The 26,803-nt window shown below is 37.8% G+C and overlaps 3 protein-coding genes across 3 annotated transcripts in view; 1 reads left to right on the top strand and 2 right to left on the bottom strand.

The window, feature by feature from the left end:
• The window catches only part of adamts7 (ADAM metallopeptidase with thrombospondin type 1 motif 7), a 63,642-nt gene extending 55,344 nt beyond the window's left edge, over positions 1 to 8,298 (top strand). The window contains exon 24 of the mRNA XM_087794507.1: positions 7,321 to 8,298. Coding sequence (XP_087650633.1) covers positions 7,321 to 7,487 — 167 coding nt within the window. The 3' untranslated portion in view covers positions 7,488 to 8,298. The remainder of the gene's footprint in view (positions 1 to 7,320) is intronic.
• Positions 8,299 to 8,429: 131 nt separating this feature from the next.
• calml4a (calmodulin-like 4a) lies at positions 8,430 to 18,225 on the bottom strand. Its single transcript, XM_087794511.1, has 6 exons — positions 17,971 to 18,225; positions 17,708 to 17,874; positions 17,606 to 17,636; positions 17,346 to 17,486; positions 15,252 to 15,440; positions 8,430 to 9,390 (listed from the first exon to the last, which is right to left on the bottom strand). The coding sequence occupies exons 2-6, from the start codon at positions 17,708 to 17,710 to the stop codon at positions 9,290 to 9,292; spliced, it is 465 nt and encodes a 154-aa protein (XP_087650637.1). The 5' UTR covers positions 17,711 to 17,874; positions 17,971 to 18,225; the 3' UTR covers positions 8,430 to 9,289.
• Positions 18,226 to 18,358: 133 nt separating this feature from the next.
• cln6a (CLN6 transmembrane ER protein a) lies at positions 18,359 to 23,943 on the bottom strand. The gene is made up of 7 exons (XM_087794510.1): positions 23,780 to 23,943; positions 23,023 to 23,134; positions 22,857 to 22,955; positions 22,139 to 22,327; positions 21,870 to 21,925; positions 21,132 to 21,254; positions 18,359 to 18,697 (listed from the first exon to the last, which is right to left on the bottom strand). The coding sequence occupies exons 1-7, from the start codon at positions 23,839 to 23,841 to the stop codon at positions 18,424 to 18,426; spliced, it is 915 nt and encodes a 304-aa protein (XP_087650636.1). The 5' UTR covers positions 23,842 to 23,943; the 3' UTR covers positions 18,359 to 18,423.
• Between the last annotated feature and the right edge of the window lie 2,860 nt (positions 23,944 to 26,803).

Below are 26,803 nucleotides of genomic sequence, written 5' to 3'. Positions count from 1 at the left end.
TGGTGACCAGAGGAGACTTTGAGGAATGGTTTGTAGTTGGTCAAGAGGAATTTGGACAATGTTTTCACAATCTAGGGTATCTAGGGTGATTCTGGTGCCAGTGTCCAGTCCCCCTTTTTCAGAAGGATCTATAACTTCAATTCTAAGTCCTGTGGGCAATAGTCGTTTTGCTCTATGGGTTTTGTAGAATATTTCATCACTTAGTTGTGTCAGCAACTTGGGGGAAAATTTTTTTTTAGAATCCCTTATTAGTCCCGCGAGGGGAAATTCAACCATACACACATACTGATGGGAATAGGCTGCACACTTGCGCCAAGTTCACCATCAGGAGCAATCAGGGTGAAGTGTCTTGCTCAGGGACACAACGACACAAGCCTGTCTGGAGCTGGGATTGAACCTGCAACCTTTTGGACTGCAGGCAACCACTCTACCATCTGAGCTATGTCGCCCCAAAATCCACAAGTTAGGGCAAACAATACAACAGAAAAGGTTATTCCAAACATAATTCCCAAACAGTCTATTAGTTTCTTGTCTCTGGTCCCCACCGGTCTTCCTGTGGGGAATAGGGCATCCATACTTGCTGTCGCAGTGCCTAGACGTTCCGTCTATCAGAACACTGTTGTTGAATCAAAGAAGAGGGGTGATGTTCAGTGCCTAGACGTTCCGTCTATTAGAGCACTGTTGTTAGGTCAAAGAAGAGGGCCGGTGTTTGCAGTGATTCAAATGAATCCAGCCGTTTCGTCCTTCAACTTTCACTGCTTTGGGTGTTGTGATGAGAACCGGATATGGACCTTCCCACCGATCACTAGCCCACGTTTTTCTTTTGATGATCTTGATGAACACAGAGTCTCCCACGCGAACAGGGCGGTTCTGTTGGACAGAGTCAATTGGAATGTCACATTCTTGCCTCAGTTCACGAACGTCCATGGCCTTTTTCATCTCATAGGCCAAGTCGAGGACTTCGAGTCGAGGATCATCCTTCTCATTGGTTGCCAGTCCTGGCAACACAAATGCTCGCCCAAACGAAATTTAAAATGGTGACAGTGTTTGTCCTGTGGCTGGGATAATGTGCATGTTGAGTCTTACTAATTCAATACAATCAGTCCAGTTTCAACCTGTGTCTTTCATTGCTTTGATTAACTTGTTTTTATAAACGTTTAAAACATTCTATAGCTTTAAATAACATTCCTACTGCACCACAAGAACACACACACACACACATTCTTAAGTTTCTTAAGAAATTATTTTATAGTTAAGATTATTATTAACTCATTCTCTTCATTCTCTCTCTTTATTCTCTCTTCTTCTTCCTCCTCTATTTCTTCTCTCTCTTCACTTACGCTTTCTTTTTCTACATTCTCTTCTCTTTATTCTCTCTTCTTCCTCCTCTATTTTTTCTCTCTCTTCACTTACTCTTTCTTTTTCTACATTCTCTTCTCTTTCTCTAAAAAAAAAAACAATTAAAAATAATAATAATAATAAAATTTAAAAAAAATTAAAAATTTAAAACTGAGATGACAGTTCAAATGCTTCTAAATGGATACAAAACAATATATTCATAGATCAAAAATGAATGTCATGAAAACGTTTGACAAAATAGTATAACCATTTTAATAAATGTAAACAATAAATATATCATTTCATATTTCTTTGGCTAATAGATCTGAGTTATTTATTGTAAATGTCGACATAAAAGGTGAATTTCTCACGTTATTTATTTCATAAATTCAATACATAAAGGGTGAACTTTTCAAGTAAACTGTTTGTTAATTAGTTAAAAGTAGTTTTAATGGTATTAGTTGTTTTATTTTCTCTTAAAAAATATTTATTCATAGCTCTAGTTGTTCTGTATTTTTGGTCTCGGGGAAGAGGTCCAGTTTTTTCTCTTCTCGGGTTTTGTCTTGTTCATATTATTGTGTCAGTCAGAGTTTCCGGTCTTAGTAGTATTAACGGGGTTCAGGATGGCGCCTCCTGCAGCCCCTTGGTCTTGGTGTTGTTGGTTTTGTCCGGTAAGACGTCTTCGTCAAGTCACAGTCTCATTATCTTTAGACCTTACGTAACACACTTCTTCATTGTTTAAACACGTGTTCACTTGTTTTTTCAAAGTTTTTTTCTCTTATCCGTCTTTTAAGATAAGCATGTTCGTGACAGATTCATGCAACCTTGATTTGTTTCCCGGGACTTTCTTCAGTCCAGCGACAGCTGTCTGAGCAATTTTTCTGTTTTATTTGTGTCTTCGGATGGTTCGAAGTTATATCTTTCTTTCCATTTTTTCAAGTACTTGGTGCAACCGGTATATCGTTGTTCCATTATATGGGCAAGTTTTATAAAATTCCCCTGTTTTCTCACCACGTTTCATTTTTCGTATCATTTGTTTTTTGCTTTTTATCAGTCAAGAACGGTCTATTTGCCAAGCTTCTACCTTTCCCAAACTGTTGGTAAGGCGGACAAATACTGGGTGTTTAAGATTCACTCCCGTAACTAGACTTTTATTTCACAATCAACAAAATGACAGTTCAGGCAGCTCTTTTAATTTCTTGTGACAAAATCAACAGAACAGGCCCCAACGATGGCTGTAAACCCCGCACCACCGTGCAATCACCTCAACAAAAGCAAGTTGTGTCGAGGTTGTTTCATTTATTCATGTCATTTGTTTTTTTCAAAAAAAATGACAGTTCTTTAGGTAGCTCTTTTAATTTCTGTGACTGTATCACCAGAACAGGCCCCAACGGATGGCTGTAAACGCACCACCGTGCAATCACCTCAACAAAAACAAGTTGTGTCGAGTTTGTTTCATTTATTCATGTCATTTGTTTTTTTGCTTTTTATCAGTCTAGAATGGTCTATTTGTCAAGCTTCTACCTTTCCCACTGTTGGTAAGGCGGACAAATACTGGGTGTTTAAGATTCACTCCCGTAACTAGACTTTTATTTCACAATCAACAAAATGACAGTTCTTCAGGCAGCTCTTTTAATTTCTGTGACTGTATCACCAGAACAGGCCCCAACGGATGGCTGTAAACGCACCACCTTGCAATCACCTCAACAAAAACAAGTTGTGTCGAGTTTGTTTCATTTATTCATGTCATTTGTTTTTTTGTTTTTTTCAAAAAAAAATGACAGTTCTTTAGGCAGCTCTTTTAATTTCTGTGACTGTATCACCAGAACAGGCCCCAACGGATGGCTGTAAACGCACCACCGTGCAATCCCTCAACAGAAACAAGTTGTGTCGAGTTTGTTTCATTTATTCATGTCATTTGTTTTTTTGCTTTTTATCAGTCTAGAACGGTCTATTTGTCAAGCACTCCCGTAACTAGACTTTTATTTCACAATCAACAATATGAAAGTTCTTCAGGCAGCTCTTTTAATTTCTGTGACAGTATCACCAGAACAGGCCCCAACGGATGGCTGTAAACGCACCACCGTGCAACACCTCAACAAACGCAAGTTATGTCGAGTTTTGTTCTTTGTCAAGAATCTATCGTTTCACGTCTGAACGATCCAACAGGTACGGGCAAGTTTATCAAAAACTTTATTGTGATATGACTCTGTTTTATTTATTTTTTGTGTCATTTGTTTTTTGCTTTTTATCAGTCTAGAACGGTCTATTTGTCAAGCTTCTACCTTTCCCAAACTGTTGGTAAGGCGGACAAATACTGGGTGTTTAAGATTCACTCCCGTAACTAGACTTTTATTTCACAATCAACAAAATGACAGTTAGGCGGCTCTTTTAATTTCTGGGACGGAATCACCAGAACAGGCCTTAATGATGGCTGTAAACCCGTACCACCGTGTAACACTTCAACAAAGCACGTTAGCTGAGTTTCGTTATTCGTCTATAATCTATTGTTTTACGTCTGACAACAATCCTACTGACCTTAGTTGGCGTCACTTAGTCCGGCAGCTGGGTTCGGATCGCGTTTGTCTGCTCCGGTGGTGCGAAAAACGAGGAAGGAACCACCGCTGACGTGTGGGCTTTTTCCCGAAGAATAGATCCTCCGACTGTGCACAGTTTTTCGTCGTCCTCGCACCTCCGGAACAGTCGTAGCGATCCGGCTCGAAGGACCAAGTTGTTGAGAGAATAAGTGAAGTTCTCGATGCCTGAACACAGTGAAAACAACCAGAGTCAAAATTTGTTACTCGCGAGGGGAGACACTCAGACCGTAGAGACCACGCTCAAACAATCTCAGTGACAACCAACGATCTGTGTCTCCCTCACGCTTTTTATTTAGTTTCACAGCTACATCAGCCACAACCAGGCTGGAACAGGTTTACAGATACGATGAACGTTGTTTAGAGAGGGCACACACGCTGGCGGTTGGCAGGAGCAAGACAAGAACCATCTACAGTTAGTGGGTTAAACGTCATGGTATGTGGTTTTATCAGCCATGATGCACAAGTTGTATCAGTAATTATGTACAAGTTTTATCAGTCACGAGGCACCGACTTGTGAGGGACAAACATTCTGATCACTTAAATTCTTATAACACTAAGGGATTGTTATTTGTAAAGCGCCTTTTACAGACCAGGGTCAACAAAACAATACACAGTTAAAATACAGGTCAAGACGACATCAGACAAACACATGAGTCCCAGAAGATTAAGAAAAAGCCTGCATAAATCTAAAAAAAAAAAAAATTCTCATGATGTTTCTTGAAGGACTCTGTAGACTCCATTAAACTCAGAAGGAGAGGAAGATCGTTCCAAAGCTATCCTAGATTCTGATCCACAGACCTCAGAGCCCAAGCTGGGGTGTAAGGCTGGATCAGATTACTGATGTAAGGAGGAACCTGACCATGAATAGTTCTGAAAGTAAGGACCAGAATTTTAAAGTTGATCTTGAAAGAAACTGGCAGCCAGTGAAGAGTTTTACGGATCGGAGAAATGTGAGTTCTTCTACTAGAGCGGGTCAGAATTATCGCTACAGAGTTTTGTATTATCATAAGCTTGGCAGCACATTTGTCTTTGTCTGATGTAAAAATAAATTCTTCATCATGTTCTGTCTAAAATGAGTGTTAATGCATTCATTATTTCACTCCTTCTACCAGTTTTGTTTGTAGAGAATAATAACAGGTGAAGAAGTGACAGCTTTCGTGGCTAACAGATGTAATTTATTCCAACTCATATTCTCTCTGGACATCCTTATTTTGTTCCGGCGTGAGTTGAGGATGCAGTATTTTTTTAGACACATGCATACACACTCATAATGGAGAGTCCGGTAATATCCTCGGGCGACAGGTTTTAATCTGTCCCCCACTAGGAACTCGCTGTGTGCTACTGAGCAGGAGAAGGATGAGATTAGTAACCCATGAAGAGGAAGATTACTAGCTCAGGCTGCACGTGGACCAGGCATGTGCTTTTAAGTCTACATGCTGACTTAAAGATTGATAATGTTTCCATTAATATTCAACGTGCAGTTTATAACCCTGCTGCTAATAAGTAAGGGGGTAATTAGTGTTGAGATGAATCTCGCTAATCTGTCGGACTTCATTAAGAACCTCTATTGTTTTTAGCGGTGTTTGAGGGTTCAATTGTTTTTTTTATAGATTAGCATTCACAGCACATGCCTGTGATCTTGAATCTATAACGTTAGAGGGAGATCATTTTGAAATGACCTGATTTTAAAATATATATAATTCTCTAAGTATCTCTATGAAGCAAAGCATTGTTCTTCTCTCAAGGTTCATCGTTCTTGCCTTCCAAATGGAGTTCACACCATCAGTTGAGCAGAAAGAAAGTGAAACAACATTCATGACCCAAAGTACTGAAGCTTTGAATGTAGCCCAGAGGGCCAACATCAAAACCATCCAATACGTAAGCAGCCCCAAGAGAGGAATACCGGGTGGCTATTGCTGCTGTGGATGAATCAACCGCTCATTTTAGATCCAAGATAAATGTCGAAAAGAAATGCCAAAAAAAAAATTAAGACACAAATGCGGTTGAAAACACTCACCAAGTGTTCTTTCTAAAGGTGTCTAAAATGGTACAAAGACTGTCTCTCTATTATTAAGCATGTGTAGAGTTTGTGTAAAATCAAGAATGCACTAAAATAATGTTTTTGTCATTGGAAATTAATGTTTTAATTCATATTGCGCTTTGTTATTTGAACAAAAAAAAAAGTGAGTTTAGGAGGTTTAAAGTTTATTCATTATCTATTTAAATCGACTCACTATTTCTACATGATTAATGTTTATGAAATAATAATAATTAAACACGAGATTATAGACTTAGCGATGTTCTTGTCAGCAGGTGATAATTTGGACCGTGAGATCACTCCTCCTGTGACTGAAGTCTTTCTTTTGTGCGTTTATTTGCCTCACGTTTCATGCCACATAATTAACGTTGCACCTGTAATATGTTCTCTGTTCTACAGAGGTAAGATTAACATACAAAGTTAGTCCGATATTGAATATTCATCGAAGGAAACAGAAGAAAATTAAATGTTAATATTTTAACGCCACTTCTAACTGAAAAAAATATATATTTTTAACTCCACTATTAACAGAAGACAAATATAATATTTATGTTTAACTCAACTATTAACTGAGGAAAATAAATATATTTTATATATATATTTTAACATCACTACTCCACTTTACCCAAAATTATTTGGATCTCCACTTCAGAAAAGGTTGTTGCTCTCTGTTTGGGTCTGAAAGCTGTAACAGAAAAAGCAATGAATGGATTAAAACCAATTGCTCTCTTTATTAAAGATCAACCAATTACTGTTAATAAAAAATATTAAGCAGCCTTTTTAACATATTTTATTTTTATTTTTAACCATTATAAAGTTACTGATTATACACTATATGAATATTTATCAATGCAACACTTGTCACTGCTTGTCAAAAGTATTTTAAAAACGTGTGCTGGAAGAGAACATGTGACCCTGTCAAGTCAGTGGGAAACCATACAGAGGAAAATACAATAGAATGAATGCAACAAGCATTAAAGTAAGACGGTGTCAGAGGTGAAGTTTTTCTTTCATTCTCTCCTGCTTTCCTGAGAGGCGGTCATAATGGCGGCAGCAGCGCTACATGTCTTAATTGCGACACTTGAAACTCAGGACTGACATTTTGAGTGATTGAAACAACTGGCTTCAGTTGAGTGGGAGTGTCTGAAAGACATGAGTCAATCATCCTGGAGACGTCCACCTACGCACACATCCTCATTATATCTCATGAACGTGGGTCAAACCCCGCTGACATCCGACATGGGTCACGTCCACGAAGAGACAGGGAAGAAACTCACACCCAGGGCCATGTGAATTATTTTTGTGTATAGTAACGTAATGATCTGTTTCCTTTTCCCCTCCCCACAGGAGCAGCTTGTCCACGTGACCGACTCACTCTTCGCTTCTGTCGGACTCTTCGCATCCTCGGCCGATGTCACCTGTCCAACGTGCAAGCTCAGTGCTGCAGAACATGTGGCAGAGCCGCCAACAAACGTGTTGAACCGGCGCATTCATCAACTGTAGAGGAGCACTGACTTCCTTGTTGAGTGTGATGACTCAATGATGAAGCATTGTGCAGTAGGTGTTTGTGTGTGTAATCTGATCGAAATGTGTTCTAACGATGTCGGTGCTAAAAGTGCTCATACATTATGACCACCTATTTTCTTTACGTGTTTACCGAAGATATGTTTAAACCACTAGTTGTACAGTTTTTTTTTTATTATTATTTTGGGAGTAGAATAAATATGTAATTCTTAAAACGTGGTACTACGATTGTTTACAATTTAAAAAAAAAAAGAAAATTGGGGGTGTTTACAGGCTAATTAATAGTACACGTAAGTCCAAACATGCACGTACAAATGGAGATCCTTTCGAAAAAATGTGCTTTTTTTATGGGTAAATCGTAAATAGTGATGAAGCATTAAATAGCTTAATAGTCTAAGTTTTTAGAAATATTTTTTCAAATATTGTTCAATTTTTACATTTTGTTAGAGGTTTTTCGTGTTCATTGGATTCACTGCAATTATTCATCATGGAACCTAAACACAGACAAATTAAACTTTAAGAAACAAAATGCCACAAAATGATGTACAGACTCATTCACCTTGAGAAAAACTACTGTTACTTCCAAATCAGACAGTGAAAGAAATGTGTCTCTTGTGAGATGACATTATAACTTTTTAAAATATGATCTGATCTCATAACATGAGTATAAAGAGACAAAAACTCACCATTTATGAATGTATTTTAATTCACTTCTCAATTGAAATGTTCTTGAGCACGAACAAATGAATTAAATTATTACTCTTGGGTTCAAAACGTCCCTCTTGTGTTTGATCCCAGAATCCTGATGATCGAAGGTCACCACTAATGAAATGGTATAAGTCAATTACTTTCCCGCTCGGAAGCATAAAACCTTAAAATAAATACCTTAAATTGTAAATCTGGTTAAACAAATTAAATCTTCACTTACACAGTTTTCTTTGCAATGAATACTTATATTTTAACAGTGTTAATCTCAAGGGTTTTTGATTAAGACTTTTATTTCAGGTGATATAGAAAAGGAACAAAAATGAGAGATTAATGTTTACAAATCATCAAACCCACTCTTCAAACTCACTCCTAACCCAAACAATATCTGAACTCAACTGTGTATTTGCGTCTGGTATTGGCAGGTCCAGTACCTGCACTACTTCAATGATGTGCCATGTCTTTAATGCAGCCCTGTAGTTAACATTCTTCGACACACTGTGATGTCTTTCCCTCAGGACTAGAATGATATTTAGCTAAAGTGTCACTCCACTGAGACTGACTGCACGTAAACACAATTTACCACTTTCCTTTTTTCAGACCAATTTGAGAGGAGGTGTGCAACGGTTCAAACAAGAGCTGCCGTTTAGCAATTAAATTCAGGGACTACAAAATGTGAAAGTGTTTAAAAGTACATGCGTTACTTCGCCAAAGGGATCTTTACATGATTATTTTCTAATACATTCCAGAACAGAATGTGGAACGTGTGCCGATGATTTGTACAACCTGTCGTATGTTCACCTGATGTTTCTGATGACAAGTGTTTGTGAAAATAAACATGCACTATTTACATTACATTTATATTGTTTTGTTCTGGAAAAATGAAGAGCAAAGTGGCTGAAATGTCCTGCTGAGGGTTTCTCACTGCTCGCTTTTTTGCTGAAACACTTCCGACACACACTTTTGAATCAAACGAGAAAACTCTCAACTCTAGAAACTCTTGATCATATTTTGATGGAGCGGTGAAGCAGTGAGGGGATGTGGTCGGATGACCATCACGGGTCAGGGCGAAGGGTCCACAGGCGTCTCAGTTGTAGTCGACTGGTGGGAGCAGCACCATCTCTGTGAACTGCTCGTAGTTGACTTTGCCGCTGCTCCTGACGTTGGCCTCTCTGAACAGCTCGTCCACTGAGGAAAGAGAAAGAAGTATTGATTTGATCCATTTACACAATGATCGAAAACTCAGATGTTTGCCTTTAATATGAGGCCAAGTTGTGTTTGTTTTAGTGATAATTGCTGCGACATCACGACAAGAATTTACATGTGTAGAATGTTATATTTCCTTCAGGCACTCTGGTTTCCTTCAACTCCCCCCGAAAAAATAAAGAATGATTGACATCAGCATGTCCGTCAGAGGGAGTTGAGAGGTCTACATTTGACCTGTTATAGACCAGCCAGCTTTCCAGTTTGTTCGCCCAAGATTGATCCAGTCCTTTGGGCTCTCGTGGTAATAAAAAAAAGGACAGAGTTAATAAAAACGTATTGTTTTGGATTAACTTATAGTAAAAAAAAAAGTAAGTTATTGATTTCTAGTTTTACTCCTTTTAATTCAAGCTACTTCACAATCAACACACAATGAGGAGTCAGTAGTCAAATAAAACGACTCCATTCCATATTTTAATATCCAACACAAACATAGAATCACAGATTTTGTGGGAAGTCATTCGCTTTCGCTGCTTCATAACTACATTTGTAGCAAAGCCCTGGTTACACTGTACCCAACTTCATCACACCATGCAATTATACAATTATGATTAAAAACCTTAAATTAAAAGGAGTGAATGTTTTATTTTTATATTAAAAACTGCATGGTGAAACCAGTACTGAGAGTTAAGTAATTATCTGGCAAATATAAGGTCAATAACTGAACTATAATCACTAATCTTCTCATGGAGAATTGATTTGAATAAACACCTATAAACTACGTATTGTTCAGTTCAAGTAATGCATGTTAAGGTTTCAGTAATGACCCAGTGGTTGCAAGAAGACCTCCCTTCTTCTTTTCTCCATCCATCTGTCCACGCTCCGAGCGTGTCACAGCACTGGGATCTATTTTTCTTTTCTCCAATCTATTCTTACCTAAACTAAGTGTCTTGAGGTAACTTTGTTATGATTTGACACTCTAAATACAATTTAATTGATAGTTAATTTGAGAACATATTTATCGAATACTTTCACTACTGACCTTTTAAAAATGGAATTTCAATGGAATCGTGACTATTTGTATGTAAGGAACAGATTTGGTGTCAAGACGATATTGAAATAAAAAAAAAGCAACTGACATTTGATGACGAGAGAACAACAAAAGAACGTGATCACCTTGACAACTGTTGTGCAAAGGTGATCCACAGAGACCATGGATTATTGATTGTGTTCATAGTGGTTCCCTCTTCTGCTCCAGTGGTCTGGGACCATCACAGACTGATGGATGTTTCTCTGGTGGGGGCGCAGCTGAGCTTCAATTTACAGTGTTCACAGTGAAGCTGTCGCAGCATGAATTAAAGTCTTTGTGTGCAGGGAAACTCTAAATGGAATGTCCAGAGACTTCATGTTCTGAATATGAGTCTATTACTACATATAATTGACATGTCTGTTATACTACGCCAAATTTCAGGAGAACATTTATAGATGGATTTTATTGAACCTATTTAACATGTAGGACAAATTCCCAACAAGGTTTCTGGGAGATAATTCAGGTTATACAGGCAGACAATTTAAAAATAACTAGGTACAAAATTGGTTTTATGAAAAAGGTTTTATTACAGTCTGGACTGTGAGTGATCCAGATGTATTCCAGGAAACGTGATAGGTAGAAAATAAATAAAATGTGGATACACGATGTTAAGGTACCTAGATTATATCTATTTAAGCATGTCATTTTATATCCATTTAAAGTGGCAATAGCCAAGATTTTTCTTGGTTGCATTGAGCGAAAATGGAAGGATTTTAGTCACATATACGCTAAACGAGGCGGCGTGGTTAGAGACTCCTCCACTAATATCAGAACCATTGTGTCTTTTAAAACTGCTAAACGTGCGTCATGTCCAGTTGATAAGAACATGGTTATTGTGAAGATCTTTTGGCATTGAACTGTCTTTCATCCATGTACTTTTTTTCATTTCCTCTCCTTATTCTACAGAAGGTTACCATCAGAAGTTATCAGAACACCACTATGATATTCAATGGCATTAATGCCTAGATAGTCCTTCTCAATGAATCACTCTCAAAGCCTGATAAATGATGGCTTAGCCATCTTGGAATATGATAACAGGGAAGAAAAGACAATAATTCATTGACGAATTAAGACTTCTGTGAAAACAGTCACATACTAATGAGTACAATAGAGGTCCAAGATCATTTTAAATGAATTTGAGACACATTAAATATTAAAAATGGTGCCAAACAACAGAGATATCCTACATATTTCATTGATGACAATATTAAAAATGAAAATATGGATGATGTGGTCAAAGGTTTTAATATTTTTTTTCTGAATGTTGGACCAAACCTGGAAGGAGGATTGGAATGATACATTTATAGTGAGAAGTCCCAGTTCAATGTTCCTCACAGCAGTGGATAAAAAATAAATAATAGATATTGCAAATACATGTAAACCTAAAAACATCTACTGATTTAAAAAAATTTGATATGAGAATTGTAAAAAAAAAAAAAAGGTATTTCAGAACCACTAACATACATCTGTAACTTATCATTCTAAACCAGTAAATTTCCTAACAAAATTAAAACACTTAAAGTAGTGCTGCTATATAAAGCTGGGGATCACTGGGAACACTTCACAAATTACAGGCCTGTTTCTTTACTTCCACAATTCTCCAAAATCCTATTAAAAACTATTCAACAACAGATTAGATCATTTCATCAAAAAACATAAATTTCTTTCAGACAGACAATGTGGATTTAGAGAAAACAGTGAAACATCACTAGGATTAAAAGAATCAATTTAGGAGATCACAAATGCAATAGATCACAAACTGCACTCAGTAGGGGTATTCATAGACTTGAACAAAGCTTTGGACAATAAATCATAACATATTGATAAATAAACTTGAACGCTATGGGATCAGGGGGTTGGTATTGCACTGGGTGAGAAGTTATTTAAGGAACAGAGAACAATTTGTGAAGTTGGAGGAATATTCATCATCATGCTTGGTCATTGCTTGGCGTTCCACAGGGGTCAGTATTGGTCCGAAACAGTTTTTACTTTACATAAATGACATTTGCAAAGTTTAAAAAATATTAAAATAAGTTTGATTTGCAGATGACACCAAGATTTTTTGTTCAGGGGAGGATTTACATGAACTGCTGGGGAAGATCACAACGGAAATGGACAAACTGAAAATGTGGTTTAACAATAACAAATTGTCATTAAACTTGAGTAAAACTAAATTCATACTATTCAGAATTTGCAATAAAAGTAAACAATTACAGATAAAAGTAGATGGTGTGGATATTGAAAGTCTCATATAAAACATATCAAAAACAAGAAGCATTTCCGTTCTTAACAAAGCAAAACACATTGTGAACCACAAATCACTCCACATTCTTAACTGTAATTATTCTACCAAATACTCAATACTGTGCTGAGGTCTGTGGAAATAGTTACAAATGTACAACACAATCACTATCCATACTGCAGAAAAGAGCCATAGGAATAAACCATGTACAAAGCAACAAACAATCTATTGCCTGAAAACATTTAAAAATATATATTTTTTAACAGAGATGGGGGTTTTAATTTGAGGGCGGAGTTTAATTTAAAACATCCGTGGGTACGTTTAAGTTTTTGTGTTTCCGTTTGTGGAGTGAGGTTGTGGAACAGACTGGATGAGGAGCTCAAGCTATGTCCAAGCATGACCCAGTTTAAACAGCGGCACAAACACATGGTTTTCACAAGGTACAGGGAAGAAGAAGGATGTGAACAACCGGCTATTTTTGATTGATGTATTATTGGTTAATTTACATGTTGTAAATATGTATAGTGTAAATATGTAAAGAAAATAATGTAATAACAGTTTGCCGTTATTAATTGCGTTGTGGAGAAGGGGTAGTTTTAAATAAGCTTATGCGTCAGCCTACTCCTTTTCCGACATATGGGTTCATAGCATTATTGTTTGACTATTATTGTTTTGACTATGTCTATCTTTGTTTCTCTAATCTCATTGGTTTTGTTTTATTGTCTGAAGTTTATTTTCTTATGGACCTACACATGTTCGGAATAAAACATTCATTCATTTATTTTAAGAGACATTAAATCAACACATTCGTTGCCCTTTAACTGTTATAGCTCCCATGGAAGAACGCCACATTCGCAAAATCGTCTTTCAACCATGTGGATCCAATGTATCTAAAAATAATTAGGACAGCAAAACCCGTCACTCCCTTTCCATGCATAGAAATCACATATTTTGTGAGAAATGACTAGAATTGCAAAACATTATTCAGCACCTTGAGGCTTCCATCGGATAGATAATCATTTGTAAAATAAACATTTGCATGTAAAGAGAGTCGTGGTTTGAATTTCTTCCTCTCAAGGGTGACACCTCATTTCTTAGAGTCCGTCACATCAATTTATAAGCAGAGCAGCAACTTCTTGTTTGGTTATGTGCTGCCATTCCTGTACCAGACATACCACATATATTTAGTCCAGCACTTGTTGTTGTGTTTGGCTGTCTCTCAAAATGTAATCTGCAAACAACACAATCCTTGCTTAACTGAAGGGCCAAATCTGGTCAGCCATAATCACTTTAGTCAGTAAGTAAGTAAGTCATCACAAAGAGCTTAAACAATCAAAACAATCCTCAATAAAAGATATACTTTAAAGGTCAAGATAACACTGAGACAAACACAGAAGTTCCAGAAAATCAAGGAAAAAAATTTACAAATAAAAATGTCTTAAGATGTTTCTTGAAGGAGTCTGAGACTTTAGGTTGCTAAGTGAAAGTCATAAAGTGTAAGTGACATTGACCTTGCAGCTTTCTAAAGTTTTAGAGCTCTACCAGTCTCATCTTATAACCCTAACCCGGGAGGAAACCGGAGTGCCCGGAGTAAACCTGGGAAGAACATACAAACTCCACCATGCGACCCATGAACAGGACATGTGGATTTCAATAAACAATTTCATTGATTTCTGTTCTGCTCCATTACAGAGTCAACAAAACAAGAGAAAACATTCAGTATCAGTCCATCACGGGAAACACATGGATAGAAATACCTTAACAACTGTACGGTTTTGGATTGTACGAGAAAACCTTAGTATTGGACGAAAGTTTACTTGTAAAATTGTTATTCAAGAATATTAATACACAAAATATTGTTATGTACATGTATTAAGATGCATTCATTGACCCAGCCACTTATGATTCACTCATTAAAAAAATGCAATGGTTTTAAAGTGTCTACTATGGTAGCGTCTGCTCTGGTGATTTATAGATTTCAAATAGAGTAAAAGAAAAAATACATCTCTTTGTTACTGATGGCTAAAAGCTTTACCGTCTTGTTTTGATCGTTTTTTCCCATTCAAACGTCCATTTGCAGTTATTTACAGAGCAGAGAGCAGCATAACAATTATGAATCATCGTTACACATGGAATAGTGCAATGTGGTAACAAAGGGCAACAATTTCAGAGAGAAAGAAACTCGACCTGTGTAGATTAGATAGAGTGGATGTGTGAGTAAATTGATTAAAGAAGCCTTTCTCTCGTAAAACTATCTTTGGACCCCTGTGGAGAACTAACTACTGCACTCTTCACCTCCTAGCTCACTTGGTATCGCCCACCATGTTCTGTTTGGTCGAGGTCAACTATGCGCATCAATCGTGATGTCTTATGGAGGAATGTTGTGTTGACTTTGTGGTTTATCTTTTAAAAATGTTTATTTCTCCACCCTGCTGGGTTTTGTGCCTTCACCTGGTGATATAAATAGCGTTAAACAACAAGCCAGAGAGTAAAAATAGCAAGAGGAAACTTTACCTTCTTTGTCACTCAGTTTCTCCCCCAACTTTGTGAGTTTAGTTCGGAGCTCAGATGCTGGAATGTATCCTTTCTTCTGTTTGTCCGTCATCCTCAAAGCCTCTAGAATTTCTGCCCTGGGGTCCTCTTGCTGCATCTGCCGGTGCATCATGGTCAGGAAGGTCGAGAAGTCCAGCTCGCCTGTTTTATCTGGACACGAGTGATTAGAGCGCATTAAGTAAAGATGATGAAGTGATCACCAACTTTCATTTAACTTGCATTATTCACATGTGTAATGTGAGATCATTGTTTCTAAACCAATGGCTCGTGTTACTGCCATCAGTGGTCTCAAATACACCACAGAGGAGGATTTGTTTTTATGTATTATTACTGCTATTTATAAATGTTTAGCAATAAATAAGGTGAATCTATGTTTTAATGAATAATACATGTTGACGTAGCATTGTGATTAAATCTAAGTCGGCTGTTTATCTTATTTGTTATATTGCAGCTTCATGTTTTATCTCCTCAGCCGACATCACAAAGACAATACAATAACAATCCAAATCACAGACAATCATAATGAAAATATTTTATTCCCAGATTGCAATTAAAACCTTCTAAAAAACACATACAAAGTATCTATTATACGTCCGACCTCACGTCTGTTCCTATCTTTGAATATTATCAAGAAATACATACACATATTTATAAGTTTAAAATTGTAAAACAAAAAGAAACTAGCTCTGTGTTAAGTTTAATTTTATTGAAGTTTCTGCCATATATTCTGTTGCTAATGATCTCAAACAAAACATTTTAGCAGAATAAGTTTAATGTGCGTGCCTTATAATAAAATAGAATTATGACAATAAGAATAATAGTGCGATAGCCTCTATACAGTTCTGATAAAGTTCTTCAGACATAATGGCCAGGAGGTGCAAAACAAATGCATAACATCCCAATACATATTTATAAAAAGCAGTAGATTTGTTTACATATTTTCTTTTCAATAAATAATAGTTAAACATTTGCTTTGCACTCCCCAGTCAATCTTAAAAAAGAGGCTGTTATTAGAATAGGATTAATTAATCCTTATAAACAGTTGTTTTTTACATAACCTGTCAATCTACAGTAAAAACTCAAAATCTTAGTCAAAAGCTTTTTTTTGTCAAAGTATCTCATCACACTTTATGTAAGAGCAAATAATCTAAAAAGTTTTCAGTGAGATATATATAAATATTTTAATCTTGTCATGTTAAACAGTTTTCAAAAACAATTCTTTATATCTCATCATTAGGGTATTTTAGGGTATTTGTACATTGTGTTTATTTTTACAGCTAAATTCAGGCCTTTCTAGCTAAACGTCTACTGTGGACACCTTGACCGTTTAGACCTCGATTGTCACGACCTGCGCATACCTTATCTTTAATTGGTATGTTTACTTCCTGTTTTGGAAAATATTTATTCTTGACCCGGGTCAACCACAGTTGCTTGAAATCCGGTAATTTGGAGAACAGCTGTGGAGATTAGAAGAGGAGTAATGAGGGATCAACCAACATCACTCCTTAAGTCCACTTGCTGCGTCTGCCTCCTTCGCATTAGAAAATCACTTTGGCAATTTTGTCTGCAGTTTTACCTGGAACTTGCGCGATGATTATTATTATCAACAACTCCTTTTCCACCGCTTAGGAGAAGGTCCCCGAGGGCAGCACCACCCCACTGTGCGACAATCTTGTTTTTTTCTTGGTATTTTTTCTGTCTTCGCCTGGTTGATTCATGTCACCATGAAACTCTCTTCCATTGTGTTTCTTGGACTAATCGTTCACCATTTTAATGTAAAAAGCAAACCATTGTGTTATTACTATTATTGTCGATTTGTCCAAAACATAAAAAATAATATGTAAATTAGCATAACTTCTGAGCATATTATCTTATTTATATTCGTTTTTAAATTTGTGTTAAACAAACACACATCTACGATATATTGACAACATTTCTCAACATCAGTACTTTTCAACCGTTGCGTTCTCTCTGGGTCAAAAAAGCTTCATGAAAACATTTATTTTTTTTAAATGTAATCCAGGTTTCAAAACCTTAGAAGTAAAATATACATACCTATTCCATTAACCTGCAGGTGTCTCTCAATTTCCCCTAAGGTCGGGCTGGTACCCAGGCAGCGCATGACTGTGATCAGGTCCTTGACAAGAATTCTTCCCTTCTGCTTCTTGTCGTACAAGGAAAAACACTCCTTGTATTCTGTTAAATGAAAAGACGGATTAAGGACATTTGTTTGGTATTGCACGAAAATTAGTTTGTCAGGAACATGCATTGAAAAGAAATTGGTGAGCAGACATGGAGGTGAAGGACGTACTCACCGTTGATTTGAGCTGGTGTGAAGAACTTTGCCTACAAGAGAAAATACCATCAAATCACAGAACACTCGGAGGTTCTATGTTATAGGGATTCATAATTCTCACCATTTTGAGTAGTCTTTGCTACGATCCAGGAAGAGTCTGTGTGTCTGACCCACCTCAGTCTAAAGTCCAATTCCGGTAATCCTCCACCTGATATAATATGCGTTGCTGGGGTAACCGAGATAGCGGATCCTGCTTTGTCCTTTCACCCATTATCTTTACGCTTCCATCTGTGGACGGCAGCGCTGGCTCATACATTCATTTACAATAAGAAATGAATTGAAAAAAAAAACGTGTTTCAGATTTAATTTTTATTATGAACTTACAAAATCAATTAGTGGCAGGTTCACATCTTGAGCGACTTCTTTATCTCTGTATTCAGACATTTGAATCCACTTAAAACCTTGAGAAGCACATATAGACTCTGACATTTAAACCTCAGTTCATTCACAAGTAGTTGCTGTCTTTGACATGTATCAGAGCGATACTTAATTATACACTTGCTCTGTAATGATGAAAATCTCACATCGTCGACATTTTCTTTCTGCTTCACATTTGTAATTACTGCAGCTCACAGAAGGTGGAGTTGCCACACTACAGTTTGAAACCTGGACAGAGTTTGACACCAATGAAAGATAAAAGTTCTTGAATATATCAGGATTCTGACCACAGGAGCCACAGGTGGGTATCAGTATGATAGATTCAGCAAATTAAAAAAAAAAAGTCTGATCCAATGCAACACAAAAGAGTTACATCAGTGCTAAAAGGCACACAATTATTCATTGTTGGCTTTCCCTGACATGTAACGTGTAGAAGGACCACGGTTCAGGAACATATATAAGTCCAGGGTACTTGTTACGTAGCACCGGGTCGTTCCACAGAAAGCCTACCCACACTAGCACCAGGAAAAGCGTGAAACAGAAGCTATAGAACAAAAAGAGGCCATTGCTATCTGGACTTAAGCCCTTGAGATACTGATGGATCACCATGGCAACCATAGCCAAGAATGTCAAGAGGAACAGCTCCGTGATTTGCCCCTCAGTCACAAGGTACCTGGAATAAAAGAGATAAATGTTAGACGAACGGAGGAATATTTATCCAATTCATCATTTTTTACATGAGAAAATAATAATTAAAAGCATGTTGTTGTTTTTTAATTAACTTAATAAACTACTACTGTAAATCTTAAAGTAAATAAAAATACAAAAGATTATATTTGCTTCTTACCAATATTTGTTTGTTAACAAGAGTACTTGTATTAACAGAAATATTACAACTATGGAATTGTGTAATTAATTTGGAATTAATCTGTTCTGTTCCGTCTATTAATCAGTCGAGTATTTATATCTTGTTATTTGCTATTGTTTACCACCCTGAGGCTTGGAATAGATTATAGCACTCGCCATCCAGTAGGGGGAAGTATGGCCTTTCCTTAAAACAGATTTTAAAAGATCATTATTTCATCCCTGTCGGCTTCAGAACGACACTAACTGTGTTTTGTGTTTCTGGTCGCTCACACTCTCTGAGTGACTTTGTTGCCTGCACTTGGCTATTTTCAGTTAAAAGAGTTTAGGCTAAAGATAACCTGAGGACAAACACAGGGCAGGACAGCCAGTTGTGGCAGGAGCATGGTTACTATGGGGTCGACCCCCTGACTATCTTGGAAGTCTTCTATCCAGTTTGAACAAAGATGAGCGTGCCCTGACTAGACTGTTGACACCAGGTCATTTGTGATCCACAGTGACGGACAGACGTAGAAGTGGTCACATAAATAGATAGGGATCCCATGTCGTTTTTGGCATGATATTTCCTGGTTCTGTGAACTAAAGTACATTCCACCAGAGAGCATGTTGTAACACGAGTCAGTGGCTGTTTAGCTCTGTCATCTAATGTCCAGTCCCAGAATTTTTTCTAACAGGGATATTGTAGTGTTCCTCCCTGCATTAAACAGATTGACCTCCTCTGCCCTCTTGCAGAGAGTTACGCTCAAAAGTCATAGTAAAGGTGGAGGCCCTGGATTCACTGGCAGCTCCATGGTTTTCCGACCTGGGTGGTTGACAGCCCGTGGACCATTCGCAGCAACTGCACCAGGCAGAAGGGAAGCTGAATTCTCTGTTCTGGGGGCGATCAACTGATGCTGAGTTTCAAGCTCCTGGCTGCCGTGGAGCCATGAATCCTCCGCCTTTTGCTGTATTATTGGACTCATGGAGTCGTAGCTTCTGCAGTGTTTAAGTATTGATCCGCCCTGCTGCCTCCTGGTCTTTCATGCTTACGTTTGCCACTATTTCTTACACTTGACAACGGTTAATAGTACTAACCACTCCCTCTCGGTGACCACATCATTAATCTATCTCAGCACCAAGGCCAAGTCCTGCGTTGGTAGCTCGGTAGCCATATCAATAGGAGTTAGAGGCATTGCATGCATTTGTTAGCACAGCTGCAATAGTAACCTTGGGGTTTATACTTGTTTGAGTTGGTTATGAGATGCAATTTTACTTAAACAGAGAACTCGACAGATCAGTAGTTTTCACATTACACTCTGGTGTTTTTTCTATGTATTCAATTATATTTCCTCCACAGAGACATGTCCTTATACTCCTACTCATAAATAACTGCGAGTTCCCATGGTGTTAAATTTCTCAATCGAATTCCTGTGACTACACAAGGGTCGAGGCAGCTGCACTTTTGGCAAGTTTCAATGGTGTTTTTCAAGGGCACGCAGATGTTCCAAATTCCCTGCAGGACAAGATGCTCTTTCACTTCACTGCAATTAGCATAAAAAACAAGACACATCATTTCCTGCGAAGAGACACCAATCATGTCATGTTTGTGGTATGTTGTGGAGTACATTATCTGTAATAAAGGCAGATTATTTCAATATTCTGTTCTTCCACTTAAAAAGGTTTATTAACTCAGGACAACTAGAATGATGATTTGCTTAATTGCTTACTTACTCATGTAATTTCCAAACAACATGCAGCTATTTTTACGTCCTGTGCTTTATACAATGAAGGGTAAAAAGATTCCAGGAGGTGCTCCAGACGGAAGCGCAAGAGCGAGAGGGACAGGTCAAAGAGACAATGCGAGAAAGAGGATGAGGAACCAAATGTGGTGATGCACCAGAAGCTGATTTAACAGTTAAACTAACCACCGTTGGACAAGAAAAACAAGATGAAACGGTTGTTGTTATAGTTTTGACAGTGAATTTCAGCATGTTAAGTAGGAAATATAGATCCTGCATCTAAACTATGCATGTAAATAATCAATGACTGTAAATTGCAGAACAAACAAAAGCTGACCTTTCTGTCAGTGGATGAAAAAGCCCTCCCTGGTTACTCAACCATGTTTCTCTGCTCAATTAACTGAGATCTTGGAAGGAGCTATTCACTCTACACGACATATAGGGCCACAGTTAGATGTCCCTGTGCACTTATAATAGTCTGTCGATTGTAGCCATGTTGTAAAGGAGGTAAAGGAACACACTCACCAGAAATAGAGAGCACTGGGACCCAAGAGCAGCCAACCAGAGCACGGAACAGTCTTCTGGTCTGATGAATCAGTGAAACATCCAGTGAAGTATATGAAGAGGATGAGAAAGAAGGGAATATACCTAAAGTGGAGAAGGATGCAAGACTGAGGATATAGATTTTCAACCAGCTACAGTACAAGTATTTTTAAAAGATCATGTTTTTGAAAAGTGAACTGAAGAAATATTTTTAAAATATATTATTTACTTTTTACTTACATAATCCAAATATTATAAGTGCCTTTCCAACTAGACTTTTTAATGCATATATACTAAACTATATAATAGTAATCCGGTTTGATGGCAGCATTTCATAGACCTTGACAAGGTTTCACATATATTTAAAAAACACTCTTTGTGTAGAAGGTGTCATCATCATTGTGAAACAACTTAACTGTTCATTTTTAAAACTGAGGAGTTGTTGGAGCAATAATAAACACTTTTTTTTTCTTACGTTTATTGCTTCATATTTTAAAAACAAAAAAACAGATTTACAAATTAAATGTTTTAATGGCAGACAATTTTCTATATCTTTGTTGTGATTTTAAAAATATATATATTTTTTTATCTATAAACCATTTGTAAGTAAAAAAAGAAATGCATTATAGACTTTGATGAAACAGTAACAGTGTGAATGGAATCAAATATTATTGTAGCAGCGTTTTTTGGTCCATTCTGAAATAGTCAACGCTGACTTACCACATCAAATGTCCGAGATGCTCGTCATAATAATACAGCAGCTCAAATGAGTCAATCTGTGAAGAGAAGGTCAATCGTGTCGTCACAATGCGTGTAAATCACTGTTATTGAGAATTTAAAACCAAGTTTGAGACTAACAATGTAACATCAGAAACCAAATCAAATTGCCTTACGAATAACAAAGGATCTTGTCTGGCATGACAGTCTTGGCAGCAGCAGAACAATCTCAAATACCGTCAGCCACCACAGTGTGTGTGTCATTTACGTACTAATGAGGCCGGTTTGAGGTCTTTGATGATTGGATTCTCTCTGACGGATAGGTGGAGCTGGTAGCCACTCAAAATGAGCCGGTGGTTAATAGAATCTCCCACTAAGTGGATGCTTGCTCCCATGACAAGCGTGATGATGCCGAGGTAGACGGCGGAGCGAGGCAGCCTCCTGGGACTACGCTCAATCAGCTGAAGGGAACAGTGACACAGATCAACAGAGTCTTCTCTGCTTGAATTCACACAGATTGCCATTGATTCAAGTTTTTTTAATCAATATGTTAGTATAAAAAAGTGTTTTTATCAGACATTCTTAAACAATTTACTGCCCAGACACCACATGCATTCCTGTTTTGATGTGGACTTTATAAGGTATAATACATTTTTGACAGGTAAATCGCAGTCCTGCTTCTTTTGATTTCATTTTTTAATTTCAATTGAATTCCTTAAATTCAAAGAAGGACTAATCTACTTTCTACCTTATAATTCAAACTTCAATCAGATTTTCAGAGTAATCTGTCCCATTTTAGAGTTATAGAGGAAATGTAATTGCCCACCCCTGATATACTATGTCACATCACAACCACTTTTAGTAAACACTTATTATATCAATTACACTCAACAAATGGATTTTTGTTTTGCTTGTCCATCGTCAGAAAAACGCATTCACAACTTGTTATTTTCCAGCTATTGAAAAGCCCTTTTGTGCAACAAAACTGACCTTCAGTAGGAGAAAAGGAGTGATGACATTATACAACATGTGGAAATAGTCTCCAGCACTCGGCCTGTTAAGAGGAAACCATTCCAGTGGAAGGACGATCTATAAGTAAGACAGAGATTAACAAGATTTGCAAATGTAAATACAGTTGAAAGGGAGTTTGTCATACCATTACAATAGGTCTTCCAAAGTCCAGTATCCAGTTCTGAACTGTCAGACAGAACCACAGGTCTGAATGGAAATGCTTTGTATTCTTTTGTTTGGCCTTTCGTTGTGGTGAGCTGTGAACCATGATCAGTTTTTAATAAATGCACTTTACTTTCATAAATATCTGAAAACGTAAATTATGCGGAATATCCTAAAGAGAAGGATATTGGCTGAACCTCTCACATCCTTCTTTGACCTGTATTTCTAACTATATCTCCAGGATTCAGAGTCATGCAGGATCACAGACAACTGGGGTCCCAAATTGAACTCAAGCATGTGGTCATAAAAGAACAAAACCTCCTAGTAAAAAAGAAATATACTAACAATTTGTGTTTGTGTTACAAGCACAATCTGTAAGTTTAACTGAAATTCTATAAAATTAATATATTTTCAATATCGCTCTTTCCCTTAACACTCACAACATATCTCTGTACTCTGTTCATTGGAAATAAACGTTCTTCTGTTGGAGCACAAGAGGGTTCACATGAGGTATTTTTGATGCAAACAAAAATAGAGAAACATTCTTACAGCTTCCGCTTTGAAAACTTGAGCATCATGTGATCATCCTGCTGCTGTTCATTCAACCCGAGTTTATGGTTATTGTTGAAATAAATACAATTAAATAAACACGACATCGCGTTCCAATGTGTTAGCTTATCTCTTTAGTTTTATTTCGTTCGCTGAATACTGCTAGACACACTTTCTTATCAGACACGCACCTGAATGACGAGGACGTGTCTGACGTCGGATTGTTTCCTTTCCGTTTTCGAGTGGTCGTCATTTTACCTTCTGTGGATAATATCAGTTTATGTTGAAAGAAACAGATCAAAACGAAGAGAATGATAAGATTTGTTCAATGGCAGTCGTTGTGACTAGTTTTCAACGTGACTTCCTGTTTACATCCTTGGTCCCGCCCAAGCTTCTCAGTAGCCAATCAGAGAGAGAGAAGCTTTCAAATGGAGCGGGTTTATACTGTAGTGACTGTGAAACCACAGGTTATCTATATAATCGTAGTTCTACGAATTCATTGACACCCTCTTATCTCTTACATCATGGGTTACATTGAGGCTCCCCTGCCTCACGCCCTCTCAAGATGCCGAGAAGATCCATGCATCAGAGACCGGTGATCCCCTGAACCGAGTAAAGAGACGTTTCATGGTTGGTGACACCAACTCGGTCAAGGAAGATCTCTGCCAGCCTGCAACAGAGAACCAGGCCCGGACCCGACATCAGCGGTTCACTGGCCCCCTCGTCGAAAGACTCCTTTCATCACCATCATCGTCATCATAACTTCCATCTTCTCCTGCTGATCACTTCTTCATCCTCCTCCTCAACCTCAACCACTTCTTCATCATGTCATTTTCTATCCTTTTAACGACGATGAGATTGATTCAAACTAGTGTTTTAAAGTTAATTAATAAGGCCAATTAATTAATTACTATCTATATAAATGTAATAATTTCCTTTATACTATAAATTAAAGGTGGTTCTCCAACTTCAGGTATTCTTACCTACAAGCAATTCTAAAGTTAAATTGACCAGAACTTAGATGTTCTTGAAAGTAAACCTTTTTATAAGGGCTATAATCACTACACTAAGGAGGTCAACGATGTCCTTAACGGGAAGAAGGTGGCTTGTGCTATTAGATTGTATAATTCTGAGTTTGGGGGTAGGAGCGAGTGAAAAGATGATTCTATTCTTTGTTAATCTTTGTATCCTTTTTCTTTGATCTATTTTCTATGTATACTTTCATGTATGATTTCTGTCATTTCTGTCTTTTTGTTCTTTTATTGCACTTTGTTCTTGTTTTATGAATCTATCACCTGTCTTGCCATATGCTGGAAAACAATTTCTCAAAGGAGATCTCCAGAGGGATCAATAAAGTTTATCTATCTATGTATCTATGTATTTGACACCTAGGGAAGCAAGCTGCTTGGCCAAAGATGTAAAGGGAAAGACACAGAAACGTAGAACCAAAGTTTTATTTTTAGGTTTCTAAGGCCTTTTGAGAAAACGCAGCCATCATGGGTTGGCCTGGATCAAAGGTATGGCAACCTTGGAATCTTATGCTTCTCCACAACGGTGTCTCCTCCTCCCTCTCTTCCGATAATTAAGTAATTGTCATTTGTAAAGCGTCTTTCTAGACCAGGGTCACAAAGCGTTTTAACAATCAAAAACAATACACAGTTAAAATATATACTTTAAAAGGCCAAAATTCAAATTCAAGGACAATACATGTTTCTGATGACCAAGAGCCTTATGGTCACCCATGGCACCAGCCTGCAAAGGGCACAAAACGAATACATTTGAAGGTGCTTCTTTGATGGAACACCTTTAATTTAATCTGTGATTATTATAATTAATATTAATAGAATAGAATAGAATGGATAGAATAGAAAATCTTTATTCATCCCCACAGGGGAAACACACTTTTACAACAGCACAGTTGAAAAAAATAAAGTACAAGGAAAAAAGAAATAATAAAAGAGATAATACAAAATAAAATAAAAACGATCTTAAAAATATACAAATTATTTACAAAATTAGAAATTTAACACTATTAACAAAATAAAATAGAATAAAAACAAAACAAAAAATAAAATAAAACACACGAGAAGAAAAACACACTACGGATTAGCCTCAGGATATTTAAAGTAGAGAGTTAAATATCCTGACACCAGTTGGGATGAAGGACCTTCTATAACGCTCCGTCCTACACTGGGGGTGCCTGAGCCTGCCACTGAAGGAGCTGGCCAGCTCCCCCACGCTCAGGTGCAGTGGGTGGAGAGTGTTGTCCCTGATGGAGGATAGTCTGGAGAGTGTCCTCCTCTCTCCCACCTCCTCCACCGAGTCCAGCGAGCGGCCCAGGACAGAGCCGGCCCTCGTGACCAGCCTGTTCAGTCTCTTCCTGTCCCGGTCCGTGCTGCCTGCTCCCCAGCAGACCACAGCGTAGTGGATAGCAGAGGCTACCACGGAGTCATAAAAGGTCCTTAATAGTGGTCTGCACACTCCGAAGGACCTCAGTCTCCCCAGGAGGTGGAGGCGACTTCGGCCCTTCTTATACACGGCGTTGATGTGTGTAGACCAGTTCAGTTTATAGTTGAGGTGAACACCCAGGTACTTGAAGCTGTCCACTAGCTCAATGTCCGAGCCCTGGATGCTCACCGGTTGATGTGGTGGGGACTTTTTCCTGATGTCAATCACCATCTCCCTTGTCTTACCGGTGTTTAAGCAAAGGTAGTTGCTCTCACACCAGTCAACAAAGTCCTTGATGACTGACCTGTACTCCAGCTCGCCCCCCCCAGACACGCAGCCCACAATGGCCGAGTCGTCAGAAAACTTCTGGAGGTGACAGCTGCTGGAGTCATAGGTAAAGTCCGCCGTGTAGAGGGAAAAAAGGAAAGGTGACAGCACTGTCCCTTGAGGCACCCCGGTGCTGCAGATGGTCACCTCAGACCTGCAGTCCTGCAGCCTCACATACTGCGGCCTGTTGGTGAGGTAGTCCATCGTCCATGCTGCCAGCTGTGTCCCAACTCCTGCGTCCTCCATCTTCTTCCTTAGCAGTGCCGGCTGGATGGTGTTGAAAGCACTTGAGAAGTCAAAAAACATGACTCTCACAGTGCTACCGGCGCCTTCCAGATAATATTATTATTGTATTACTAATACTATATAGAAATTGGTAAAGAATGATGATTTATACTAGAGGACAGTAATAAAAGATGAAGCTGTCAAAGATACTTTAG

Source organism: Callionymus lyra, chromosome 6 (assembly GCF_982586985.1).
Source record: "Callionymus lyra chromosome 6, fCalLyr1.hap1.1, whole genome shotgun sequence".
Lineage (NCBI taxonomy): Eukaryota > Metazoa > Chordata > Actinopteri > Syngnathiformes > Callionymidae > Callionymus > Callionymus lyra.
The sequence above is the reverse complement of the archived record's forward strand: the minus strand, read 5'-3'. Positions and strand labels throughout refer to the sequence as shown.